This window comes from Vanellus vanellus (assembly GCF_965231255.1).
Source record: "Vanellus vanellus genome assembly, chromosome: 1".
Lineage (NCBI taxonomy): Eukaryota > Metazoa > Chordata > Aves > Charadriiformes > Charadriidae > Vanellus > Vanellus vanellus.
The window spans coordinates 17,285,502-17,299,037 of NC_138905.1; the positions used below are offsets into that span (position 1 = coordinate 17,285,502).

General features: G+C 38.5%; 1 protein-coding gene across 1 annotated transcript in view; it reads left to right on the plus strand.

Moving 5' to 3' along the window:
- The window catches only part of CPNE8 (copine 8), a 109,890-nt gene that overhangs the window by 57,194 nt on the left and 39,160 nt on the right, over window positions 1-13,536 (plus strand). The window contains exon 10 of the mRNA XM_082495561.1: window positions 7,919-7,960. Coding sequence (XP_082351687.1) covers window positions 7,919-7,960 — 42 coding nt within the window. The remainder of the gene's footprint in view (window positions 1-7,918; window positions 7,961-13,536) is intronic.

The window sequence follows — 13,536 nt, forward strand, 5'->3', positions numbered from 1 at the left end:
CCACACTTCTTTGGATACAGCCTGGGATACGGTTTTCCCTAGTCTTCCTTTTTTCACTGACATACCTGTAGAAGTTTTTCTTGTTGCCCTTTATGTCCCTGGCCAGATTTAACTCTGTCTGGGCTTTAGCTTTCCTAACCTGATCCCTGGCTGCTTGGACAATTTCTCTGTATTCCTCCTGGATTACCTGTTCTTGCTTCCACCCTGTGTAGGCTTCCTTTTTGTGCTTGATTTTGTCCAAGAGCTCCTTATTCATCAATGCAGGCCTCCTGGTGCTTTTGCCTGGCTTACTCTTTGTTGGGATGCATTGCTCCTGAGCTTTGAGGAGGTGATCCTTGAGTATTAACCAGCTGTCTTGGACCCCTCTTCCCTCCAGGGCTTTATCCCATGGTGCTCTACCAAGCAGATCCTTGAAGAGGCCAAAGTCTGCTCTCCTGAAGTCCAGGGTAGTGAGCTTGCTGTGCACCCTCCTTGCTGCCCTAAGGATCTTGAACTACACCATTTCATGGTCACTGCAGCCAAGGCTGCCTTTGAGCTTCACATTCCCCACCAGCCCCTCCTTGTTGCTGAGAACAAGGTCCAGCATAGCACCTCTCCTGGTTGGCTCCTCTGTCACTTGGAGAAGGAATTTATCATCCACGCGTTCCAGGAACCTCCTGGATTGCTTATGCTGTGCTGTGTTGTCTCTCCAACAGATATCAGGGTGGTCCCATCAGGACCAGGGCTTGTAAACATGAGGCTGCTCCTGTCTGTGTATAGAGGGCCTCATCTACTCAGTCTTCCTGGTCAGGTGGCCTGTAGCAGACCCCCACTGTAATGCCACCTGTTCCTGCCCTGCCTTTAATCCTGACCCATAAGCTCTCGGTTGGCTCCTTATCCATCCCCAGGCGGAGCTCCATGCATTCCAGCTGGTCATTGACATAGAGGGCAACACCCCCTCCTCATCTCCCCTGCCTGTCCTTCCTGAAGAGCCTGTATCCTTCCATTCCAACCCTCCAGTCATAAGAGCCATCCCACCATGGCTCTGTGATGCTGGTGAGACCATAGTTCTGCAGGTGTGTGCATGTCTTTTAACACCTCTTCTTAATTCCCCATGCTAAGTGCATTTATGTAGAGGTATTTAAGAGGCATCATCATCTTCAGTTTTGAAGTTTTCAGTGATCCCCTCCCAGTGATCCATCATTGAAAAACATGGTAATAATACCATGTTTTTAACCAATATTTTACCAATAATAACAAGCAAATTAGTTAAGATGAGCAACAACAGATATTTTTAGACTCCTTAAAAATGGACACGTTAACTTCTAACAATATGAAGAAGAATGTTTAACTCCCTGTTTGATGACTTCTTGTTGTATTGTCACCATTGATATTTTTTTAATGCATTTAGATATTGGTGTTATTGTTAAGTACCCAGTTAAATATCTGGTTGTTTATCTATCTCTGCTACCTGAAATCTGGAGCACTGGAATTATTTTAGTAAGACTTTGAGGAAGTATAGACTTTCAATTAGTCATAATACTTTTAATGGTGTATAGAGTAATATTTAGTTTAAAATAATGCAGGAAATATTTGAAGACGAATAAAAATATGCATAATACATAAGCTGAATGTAGTAGATAAATGGGTAGATGTGCTAAGGTTCAATGCAGCTTTACATAGACTGTGAAAATTACAAGAGATGCAAAATGTACTTGTCTGGATATTTCAAGGGCAAAAGGTTAAAAATCTGGCTCGAATGCCTTGTAACCTCTAATCGTCTGTTTTATTTTATTGAGTTTGGTATGATCATATCTCACTATCTTATGTAAGTTACAGTATTTTATCTTACTGATTGAAATAACAAGAAGTTTAGTACTGCATTCCTCTAACCATGAACTAGCTATGAACTAACCATGAAGCACATGGAGGGCAGGGAGGTGATTCAAGACAGCCAGCATGGCTTCACCAAGGGCAAGTCCTGCCTGACCAACCTAGTGGCCTTCTATGATGGAGTAAACACATCAGTGGACAAGGGAAGAGCTACAAATGTCATCTATCTGGACTTCTGTAAAGCCTTTGACACAATCCTCCATCCTTCTCTCTAAATTGGAGAGATAAGGATTTGATGGGTGGACTGTTTGGTGGATGAGGAATTGGTTGGATGGTCACATCCAGAGGGTAGTGGTCAATGGCTCAATGTCATTGGTGATGACTGGTGACAAGTGGTGTCCCTCAGGGGTCTAGATTGGGACCAGTACTGTTTAATATCTGGACAAGCTTGATAAGTGGGCCCATATGAACCTCATGGGGTTTAACAAGGCCAAGTGCAGGGTCCTGCATCTGGGTCAGGGCAACTCTTGGTATCAATACAGGCTGGGGGATGACGGGGTTGACAGCAGCCCTGCCAAGAAGGACTTGTGGGTTCTGGTGGATGAAAAGCTGGACGTGAGCTGACAATGTGCGCTCACGGCACACAAAGCCAACCATATCCTGGGCTGCATCAAAAACAGGGTGGCCAGCAGGTTGAGGGAGGCGATTCTGCCCCTCTACTCTGCTTTGGTGAGACCCCATCTGGAGTACTGTGTCCAGCTTTGGGGTCCTCAGTACAGGAAAGACATGGACCTGTTGGAGTGGGTCCAGAGGAGGGCCATGAAAATGACCAGAGGGATGGAACACCTCTCCTCTGAGGACAGACTGAGAGAGTTGGGGTTGTTCAGCCTGGAGAAGAGAAGGCTTCAGGGAGACCTTATTGCAGCCTTTCAATACTTAAAGGGGATTTATAAGAAAGATCTGCTGGATCTTAGCAGATTTATTTGATCTGTGGTACTCTTACAGTACTTGATGTCATGTACCTTCAAACTGAAGGAAAAAGGATTCTTCTATGTTGCTAACACTCTCCTTGTGAAGTACTTGATACAGTTGTTGTCAGCCATGTTGGTTACTCTTTCAGTTAGATGCAGTGGAAATGCAGCAATTTCATAAGTAGTACATTCTAATCAAATAGAATTTTTACCTTGAATATGGGTTCATGTGCATAATGCATAAGCAAAATAGTGCTTATGAAGTAGTCTCTGGACACTGCACTATTTATCGTATTAAAGAATGAAGGTTTTCATAATAATTAAAAAAGAAATTGTGGTAGAGGCATATTGAAATAGCTCCAGCATTCCCAGAGAGAATTAAAAAGTCTAATAGGACACCTCGAATTATTGTGTAACTATTGTTTTCTCATGTAGATTCTGCTTTGAATACTTTCAACATAATGTGCTTAGTGAATGCCTTATGAATAAAAGGCTCCATGGAACTTCATACTCCTGCTTACAACAATCATGTTTCAAATTAGGAAATACTCATTAGCTGTCAGATTAACTCAAATTATTTACTATCTGCTGATAGTCCAGCAAAAGTATCCAAAGTTTGGGCTTTTTTTTTTTTTTTGAAAACTATTCTTTCTAAAGGTAAGGATTAGATTCCTAAGATCAGCATGGTAATACATAAAATCACAAACCCCAAAAGTCTCTTTCAGATGATAGTTTCACAGATCAAATGTTGGTGCTCTGTGTTCTGTGATAGATGTGAAAGGTGGGAATAATGTCATTAGTAAGAATATATCACAGTAAACATTCATTGTGATTTTGGGGAGAATAAATCTTCAGTCTGTGTATGCTTCTGAGTGAGCTCTGTCCCCCTTTTCACTGTGAAAAGGCCAGGATTTGCTTAATTTTTTTCAAACTGTATAATCATACAATGTTTTCAGCCATCATGGGGATGGGATTGCAGTAGTACAATAGTACTCAGTATCTCCAATATTTTTGTTCTTTCTTTCTCTTCATATGAGCTCTCAAATAGCACTCACACAGTTATTTTCTGCACATAAGTTTTAAGACAGAGATGTCCTAAACAACATTCACTAAACTTGATTTTTAAAAGAAAAAAAAAAAAAAATTAATTAAAATAGAGAACCCATGAACCCATTCTCTAAACTGTGTCCTTTAAGACAAGATAGCAGTGTAGAGAGGGTAAAATTATCAGTATGTGAAGATTTGAAAGGCCTTTTAATATCTTTCATGTCATGCAAAATAGGTAAAACTCAAGATCTGTGATCAATCCTTTTAATATGAAATAAATTTCAGGAGACAGGAGCTTTATTGAAGGAAGAATCGCTCTTATTGAAGTTGTATATCTGAAGATCCTTCTCAAGAATTTATCTTGATAATCTTAAGAATTTATCTTAATAATTCAAGTTTTCTGACTGAGATGATTTAGCTATTTGAACACAGATTTGTAAGACAATTCAAAACTTAAGTCCCACTAAACCTTATGTAAATCCTAACTTACTAGTGTGTCCCATCTATCTTAATAGTAATAGGTTTGGAAACCTGGAAGTAAAATAATGGTTCTCTAGGGAAAAAATAATCTGTGACATTGCCTCTTTTACTAAATTAAATACAGTTTCCTCTCAAGGGTGAAATACTTGGTGAGATAAAATAGGTTTGGAGCTGTTCTTGACTTCATTCCACAGAAAAACTTTCACTTTAATCAGTTTTCATTCTAAGGTAACTTAACCCCAAACTGAAATTCCACAAGAGGAATAAAATGTAACAAATGGTGTGGTCAGAGCCATTTGAGTTGAAAAGAGAAACATCCAGCCAAAGTAACTCCTCCTTTTCCTATTTTGGAATATCATAAAAAAAATATGAAAAACATCTAGACGTGGATTTGTTGGTGTACATAATATCAGCTGTTGATCAACCTTATCCCCAAAGAGTCCCTTTCTAGTAAAGAAGATTGTTTAACATGTATTCTGCAGTATCTCATAGGAAAATGAGGAGCAGCTTCTATGGAAGCAAATTATAAAGTAATTGTTTGGATTCCTGTCCCCGCTATTAATACCACAGACATGATGACTTCACTTCACGTGAAACTATTCAAAGAACAAAAGTAAGCAAGTTGTTGCTTAAAATGTAGGGAGTCTGGAGGTGTTATTTTTCTATCCCGTGATCAGTTCATTTTAGGCTGGATAGGATTCATTATTACTGATTGTTTAATTCTTTAGTAAAAGGAGATAAATAAAACTATATACTATCTCCATACTCATATATGTTTCCTGTTTCATTAATGATGATAATATGCTCTATAGTATTTAAATTTTAAGAAACCTAGTCTTCAAGACTTCAATTTTTGTTTTCTATATTTTTTTTCTGTTTCCCAGTCAGTTAGAGCTGTCCTCAGAGGTTTGCTTTACTCATAAGGAAACAGTTCTTCTCCACACTCATCTTCCATTTGCAGCTTTTACACGTGTATAGAGTCATAGAATGATTTGGGTTGGAAGGGACCTTTAAAGATCAGCTAGTCCAACCCCCCTGCCATGGGCAGGGACATCTTCATCTAAATCGGGTTGGTCAGAGCCCTGTTGCAACCTGACATTGAACATTTCCAGGAATGGGGCATCCACAGCTTCTCTCAGCAACCTGTCCAGTGTCTCATCACCCTCATTGTAAAAATTTTTTTCCTTATATCCAGTCTAAAGACGTTCAGTTTAAAACCTTTTCATACACTCGTAGAATCATTTAGGTTTGAAAACCTTTAAGATCATTAAGTGCAACTGTTAACCTAGTACTGCCATGTCCACCACAACACCATGTCCTTAAGCACCATGTCTACCCATATTTTAAATACCTCCAGGGATGGTGACTCAACCACTTCCCTAGGCAGACTGTTCCAATGCTTGACAACCGTTTTGGTGAAGAAATTTTTCCTAATATCCAATCTAAACCTCCCCTGGTGCAACTTGAGGCAATTTCCTCTTGTCCTATCATTTGTTACCTAGGAGGAGAGATGGACCCCCCACCTGGCTACAGCCTCCTTTTAGGTAGTTGTAGAGAGTGATAAGGTCCCCCTTCAGCATTCTCCAGGCTAAACAACCCCAGTTACCTCAGCCGCTTCTCATAAGACTTGTGCTCCATACCCCTCGCCAGCTTTGTTGCCCTTCTCCAGGCTAAACAACCCCAGTTACCTCAGCCGCTTCTCATAAGACTTGTGCTCCATACCCCTCGCCAGCTTTGTTGCCCTTCTCTTCCCTGGGGAACCCCACTTGTGACTGGCTGCCAACTGGATTTAGCTCCATTCACCCCAACTCTTTGGGCCCAGCTATCTAGCCAGTTTTTTACCCAGCAAAGTGTGTGCCCATCCAAGCCATGAGCAGCCAGTTTCTCCAGGAGAATGCTGTGGGAAATGGTGTCAAAGGCTTTTTCCCCTTGTCTTGTCACTACAGGCCCTACAAAAAAAGTTTGTCTTTCTTATAAGCCACCTTTAACTGGAAGGCCACAATAAGGTCTCCCCGTAGCCTTGTCTTCTCCAGGCTGAACAACTCCAACTCTCTCAGCCTTTCTTTGTAAGAGGCGTATAATCTCATATATGTGAAGTCATTGCGTAGGAGGTACATGAGCTTGTTTATTGGATCATATTTTTAGTTTAACTGTTTCTGTATCCTGTCTCAGTATCCTGATTTGTGCAATAGCCAGGTACAGATTCATCAGAGGGATGCTCAATAACCTATGTGAAAACATTATATGCTTAAAATTTGTCATGAGGCATGTTTCTGAAACTTTGCCTATTAGTTATTGTTTTACACCATGAAAAAATATTTTAGATCCATGTATTATTTTGGTGTATAATGATCTACTAGTTTGTCTTTCAATTCTGATTTAAATGAAATAAATTCTAATTAATTCTCCTTTTGAAAAAATGTTTGCACTGAGTACTTGTATGTTGGCAGACTACTATTTTATTACCCAGCTTACCCATCAGCTCCTGATTCACTAAGAGGGGGGTGAGTATTCCCCCAGTCTCCGGGGCAATGTGTCACTTTGGGAAAAACTGGTACCCAGAGTCTGCCTCTGTGTGTTCCCCCCCATACCTCACAATCTGCTTGTCCCATTTCATTCTAGGAAGCCAGAGTCATGGTTGTACTGTATAATCTGATAGTTATCTAGTGTACTCTGATGAAAGAACTAAACAACTATCCTTTTGGCTTTATAGGAATTTAAAAAACAATATTCTGCACATTTCTGTCATCTTTGGTCAGATAGCCAAGCGGACTCCTCCTCTATTGAGAGGTAGGGGGTAGTTTAAGAGGGGCAAAGTGCAGTCTTTAAAGAACTACAAATTTCTTTCATCTGCATCCACAGACAGGGTCTTCACAAAATCTTGGGTGGATCTCACACAGTTCTCATTCATCACCACTGCATGATATTTATAAGAGGTTAATACTGTCCACCAGATTGAAGTTTTATTGTATTCTGAAGTAGTTATTTTTATTTAAGAACCAAATGTATGGACTAGAATTCTGTACTGCTTTAAATGTGCTTTACTTTGCATTGTGAACATTGCTTTTAATCTGTACTTTGCTGTTTAATAATTTTGTTTTATAAGGGCCCTCTTAATCTCCTCATGCTTCTCAAATATGGATATATTACTTTTTTTCTGTAAGATGCTATTACCTCACAGTAGATATACCTTTTCCAGATAATAGCATATACCAAAGAAACCTTCACAATAAATTCCAGTTTGTTAATGTTCTTAAAAACTTTGATAATACTTTAAGGTTTAAAGAATCATCTATTAAAAACAAACAAACAAACAAGCAAACAAACCAGAAAATTCAGAGCATCAGCAAATTAACATATATTGGTTAAACTTGTAATGTGTTTAATTATTTCCTTAGCTTCTGCTGTATTTTACTATTAATTTCTGAAGACGTATTGGGTAACCTGAGTGATTTGCTATTTTCTGCCCCAGGAGAAATTACTGGAAAATTCTGCCTTCTGGATTTGGCACAATTATTGCACCCATATGCTGTTAAAAAACAAGTATTAAAGGCAATCCTGGTACATTTTAATATATATTTTAATGGGGTTGTGGTTTTTTTTTTTAGGACAATCAAAGTAGAAGTGTATGACTGGGACAGAGATGGAAGGTAAGACATTAAGTCTGTTGTTAAACTTTAGGGTTATCCATGCATATTTATACACATTTTAAAATGTATAAATGTATAGTGGCCAGAACAGGACTAGAGAATGGTCTTTATTAATATTTAGAGGTACAGGTATTGGCAAAAAAGTTTTGCTGTGCTACAGTTCTGTTTTGTTTTGCAGTCGTGGTAAATGCTGAAGTATTAGCCCATTTCAAACATGATGTGCATATGTACATACATGGAACAAGCAAGATAGAATCCTGTAAGATCACTTTTGTGAATCTCATTATGGTATCAGTTAAGGTACACGTATGAAGAAAGGGATAATCCATTTTATAATCTTTTGCTAAAAACACTGCTTCATAAACTGTTGAATTTCAAGTATGATAAAATGCCTGAACCTGCAATTGCTACTTCATTGTTGCCTAGATATTGCAATGTGGATACTACCTGTTAATTAGCATAATTTCAGATTGGGTTTGAATGTTCATTTCCATGCCTGTCTTCATCAAAACATTATCGTAAACTCTAGAGTTGGGAGACCTGGGTTTTAAACTCCATTGCTAGAAACAGGATGGTGGAATATGCATGGAATTTCTGTTGCTAAATTCAAGAGGGGCAATGTGTTATTATTCAAGCTTGCTGTCCATACTGAGCGTACTTTTTTGCTGAAGAAATTAGCCTTTATTTGACAAACAAGGTAGAATTATTTTTTATCAGACTGGATTAATAACCTCTTGTACTTTTAAAAATGTTTGAGCTTGTATCTTAATACATTGCTTAGAAACACTACTCATAAATCATGGTACTAGAACTTGTATGTAATATAAGAATATATTAATTTCTATTTATCTTTAAGTTGGTCTGTCTTAATTATTTCCTATTAATCTTAATTTATATTTTTAAATATATGGATATGCACTTACATTTGGATTTTTAAGTGTGTTATTTATTACACAGTAACGTCTTTAACATTGCTAATGCAATTTACTTTTAGTATAATAGCTAATGATATTGTGCTTCTGTGGCCCAATAGATCTTGTAATCATAATTTATCCTGTGCTACCATTCATTTCCTTGCTGACAATGTCCAAAACCAGTTTCAGCTTTCTTAGCTTACACTTTTGTCTTTTTGGTGTTATCATGAAGCCTGTTGATTTATAAGCATTCTTATCACATGTTTACCCTCTATAAATACCTGCTAGTGCAAACTGATCCTTCTTGATTAGATATTCCCTGGAGTGAAAAAATAACATATTTGCAATTAAAAATACAAGGATTTAAATTAACAGAGCCATATTAGCAAAAATCACTACATCACTGTAACAATGAGTTTCTTTTTAACATCCTCTTTTTCTCACTTAGATTTGCCAAATCCTTAAAAATGGGGTATATTTACACTTTTGTGTACAAACCACAGTATATTTTGAAAATAATCTAACAATCAAAAATTATTGCCAAGTTAATAAAAAATAAATATTATTATAAATATTTTATTAAGGTATCAAACCCCATGTGCTGTCCTCTTTCCTCCAAAATCTGAAATTGAGGTATGATTAAAAAGAAGAAGGAGAAATCTGACAAATAATATTGTGTAGCGGCAACTCTGAGTGAAATCTTTAACATACTGTGGAATTCAGGCAGTCATTAGCCTCTACACTCTCCCAGTTTGAAATATTATCTGCTTTTGCTCATATCCCACTCTGAATGCCTATAAAATTAATATCTAAACAAAGAAGTCAAGGATACTATTTACATGTATTCTTTTTTATTCTAATTGTATGAATTTTTTTTGCCTTTTGCTTTCTACTACTTTTGAATTTAGAAGCAGGCAGAACACTGACATCTTACATGTTAAATTCCTCAGAAAGATGAGACAGCACTCATCTCATGTACCTTCAGACAATGTAAAAATCAGACAACTAGATTGAACTAATCATTTAAGTTACTTCAGTAGCCCATAGGGGAAAATGGTCTGATTGAATCCATCCTGACTGGAATAAATTGCCATTTGGTGGTGCCTATGACTGACTAGTGATTGTAGCAAGAGCCTAAGTGCCTAGTTTAATTTTGACATTGCCAAATGTATCTGAAGTGAATCCCGTTCAAGAATTAGCCTATCAATTTTTTGTACAATGCTGCTGTTACTCCATTTATATTCATTTCCATTTTTGATGAACTCTATTTGTAAGCAATTGTTACAATAGCCAATAACCTCACTAGGCTGAATCTGTCTGCGCCAAAGATGTGCCATCTGGGCAGGAGCAACCTTTCAAAGATCATCAGAGAGCCTGCTAGATAGCAAAGCAAGTTATACTGAATATTGTGGGTTATTCTGCAGTCAGTAAGGCGACATTACTGTGCAAGATTTCTGAATCTTGACATGACTCTGACTTCTCGAGTCTTGACTTAGAGGGTTTTTTTTTCCTATTCTGTGTTATCTGTGCTTTGGGAAGACGGTGCCAGGGTGCTTTGGGTTGAGCTTCTTACTGTCCTGTTCATAAATTACATTGTTAAGAGTAATTGTCTATTCTTAGATCTCATTTATTTTCAAACATCACTTAAAATTTCTTGACTAAAAGGTAATACAGGACCTCTGTAACATTAACACTATTAATTATTAAACATCTCTTTGTCTCCAACCAGTTGTTGCACAAAAATTATCGAAATGTGAACCACTTGTTCTAACTGATACCTTTTATTGCTTCTAAGAGCTATGAAAAACCCCCAAATATTTGATGCTACAAGAAGTCACAAAAATTGGTTCTGTTACTTTGGACAAGCCCACTCACGTGAAACAGAGTGACTTTTTTTGTTGAGTGTCCTTATCAATGAAGTGCTTGTAGACAGGTCTTACAGAAGGAAAAAATAAGATGATGTGCAACTTCACATCAGCACATCAGCAATACTCTGATGTTTTTATTTCTCTCTGAAGGCTTTTTCACTAATTTCAGAGAAATTGTTACTTAGCCTACACGGTGCAAAAGCCATTTCACAGTCTTGATGTTTATGATCTGTTATGAAGAGTAAGTGCTTTTTGCCTGAAATTCAAAACTGTAAATATTACCATGCTAACTAGGGGCCACTGAAACATTCATCTGAGAATCTAAATGCTGTAGGAAAGATTGTGAATCTCAGATTCTAGGCTTTCTCCCCTTATTTCTAGTTCTCCATCTTCATCCTCCTTCTCCAGCTAGACAGTTGATTTTTAAAATATTGCACTTTTCCTCTTACTCATTCACATATTTCTGGTGATGCTTGTCACTTCCTCTGTTATTTTTTTCCTTTAGATTATTAAAAAAATCAAAGTTAATACAATTCTGAGTGATATTCAGCACTTCAAAGCATAATGCCAAAAGTGGAAGATTAAGGAGATGGGGTTCAAGTGATTATTTTATGTGCTAAGCGTCTCTGATTCAGTGTTCTGATATGCCACTCATGGAAAAAAGTCTTTAAATCTAGGAATATTTTGTGTTAGGAAGGCAAAGAGAATAACTTCTTTGGATTCTTAATCCAGAGTGTTAATAGGGAGATCCATTTGGTGAAGCGTGATCATGATTGTTGGAAGGGATCGGTGTCTTGTTTTTCTTAACTAGTTATACTTCCTGCAAAGGCAAATGTCCAACAAGCACGCATCTTTCAGAGGCAGCCTAGTAGAGGGGCATACATCCATTTGAATACTGAGTGTTAAGATCCAGGTTGATGATCTTTTAACTGCAGAGAACTCTGAGAATGGTTATATATGCCCATACCTTTTTAATGCAATTAGTCAGAGGAATTATATCTTTCTAGCTCAGTTCTTGGCCATCTGCGTATATTGCCACAAGGAAAGTAGCCTTTCCAGTGTCTCTTAGAATTAAACAAATAATTACTTTTTAGCAGCACAGATTTTTTTTTTTTTTTTCCCCAGAGACAGCCCTGTCTGGAATTACTTACATTTCCTCTGTTTGCTACAGCATGTTTGTAGGTAGTTATTGAGCTATTGTTTGAATTTCTGCCTTTGAAATATACAAGCCAACTTGAAAATTTAAGGTAAGAACTGTTATGAAAGGAAAAGGGTAAATACTTGGTCCAATTTTGTTTAATATATTCATTAATGACCTGGATGAGGGGACAGAGTGTATCCTCAGCAAGTTTGCTGATGATACCAAACCGGGTGGGGTGGCTGACACCCCAGAGGGCCGCGCTGCCATCCAGCGTGACCTGGACAGGCTGGAGAGCTGGGCAGAGAAGAACCTAATGAGGTTCAACAAAACCAAGTGCAAGGTCCTGCACCTGGGGAGGAAGAATGCTAGGCACCAGTACAGGTTAGGGGCTGACCTGCTGGGAGATAGCTTGGAGGAGAAGGATCTGGGGGTTGTGGTAGACAGTAAATTATCCATGGCCCAGCAATGTGCCCTTGTTGCCAAAAAGGCCAATGGAATCCTGGGCTGCATAGGGAAGAGTGTGGCCAGTAGATCGAAGGAGGTCATTCTCCCCCTCTACTCTGCACTGGTGAGGCCACAACTGGAATACTGTGTCCAGTTTTGGGCTCCCCAGTTCAAGAGAGACAGGGAACTGCTGGAGCGAGTCCAGCAAAGGGCAACTAAGATGATTAAGGGCTTGGAGCATCTGCCTTATGAGGAAAGGCTGAGAGATCTGGGACTCTTTAGCCTGGAGAAGAGAAGGCTGAGGGGAGACCTTATTAATGCATACAAGTATCTAAAGGGTGGGTTGAAGGAGGATGGAGCCAGGCTCTTTTCAACGGTTCCCAGTGACAGGACGAGGGGCAATGGGCACAAGTTAGAACACAGGAAGTTCCGTTCAAATACACGGAAAAACTTCTTTATGGTGAGGGTGACAGAGCACTGGCACAGGCTGCCCAGGGAGGTTGTGGAGTCCCCTTCTCTGGAGATTTTCAAGACCCGCCTGGATGCAGTCCTGAGTAATGTGCTCTGGGCAATCCTGCTTTAGCAGGGGAGTTGGACTAGATGATCTCTAGAGGTCCCTTCCAACTCTGAAAACTCCGTGATTCCGTGAAAAGTTTCCTCTTTAACCAAGGTTCATTTTTCTCCAGTGCCATGGTTACCCAAGGTTAAATACACCTCAAGTGCTACAGCCCATATAGAACTCAAGTTCCATAGCCTGTATGGATGGCTTCTTCTGTTTCCCTGGTTAAATAGTCATTGCAATCTGGCAAACATTTAATCAAAGGAGATGATACCTCCTGAATATGTTTCTTAAGAGAAGTCTTAGTCTGTCTCTGAAGCAATTTACCGATCTCCAAACTGGAGTGTTTCATGAGAGGTGGTCCCTTCTGAATCTGAGTAATCAGTAATATCTTCACCATATAGTATTTCTCAAGCTTTATTACCGGATACTTTGCTTATTTCATGTGCATTAGCATGATGACTGCACCTTTTAGTTGTTTGTTTTACATATTTTGTGAATTCATGCTGGTTTTAGAAAGTGAGATTTATATTTGGCTTTTTTTTTTCATTTCATTATGAATAAATGAAGAAAGAAATTTCATGTTGCTATGGATTGTTTCCATTTTTTCTCTTCTTGCAACATATTTGGATTTGCTTTTAATATTTATA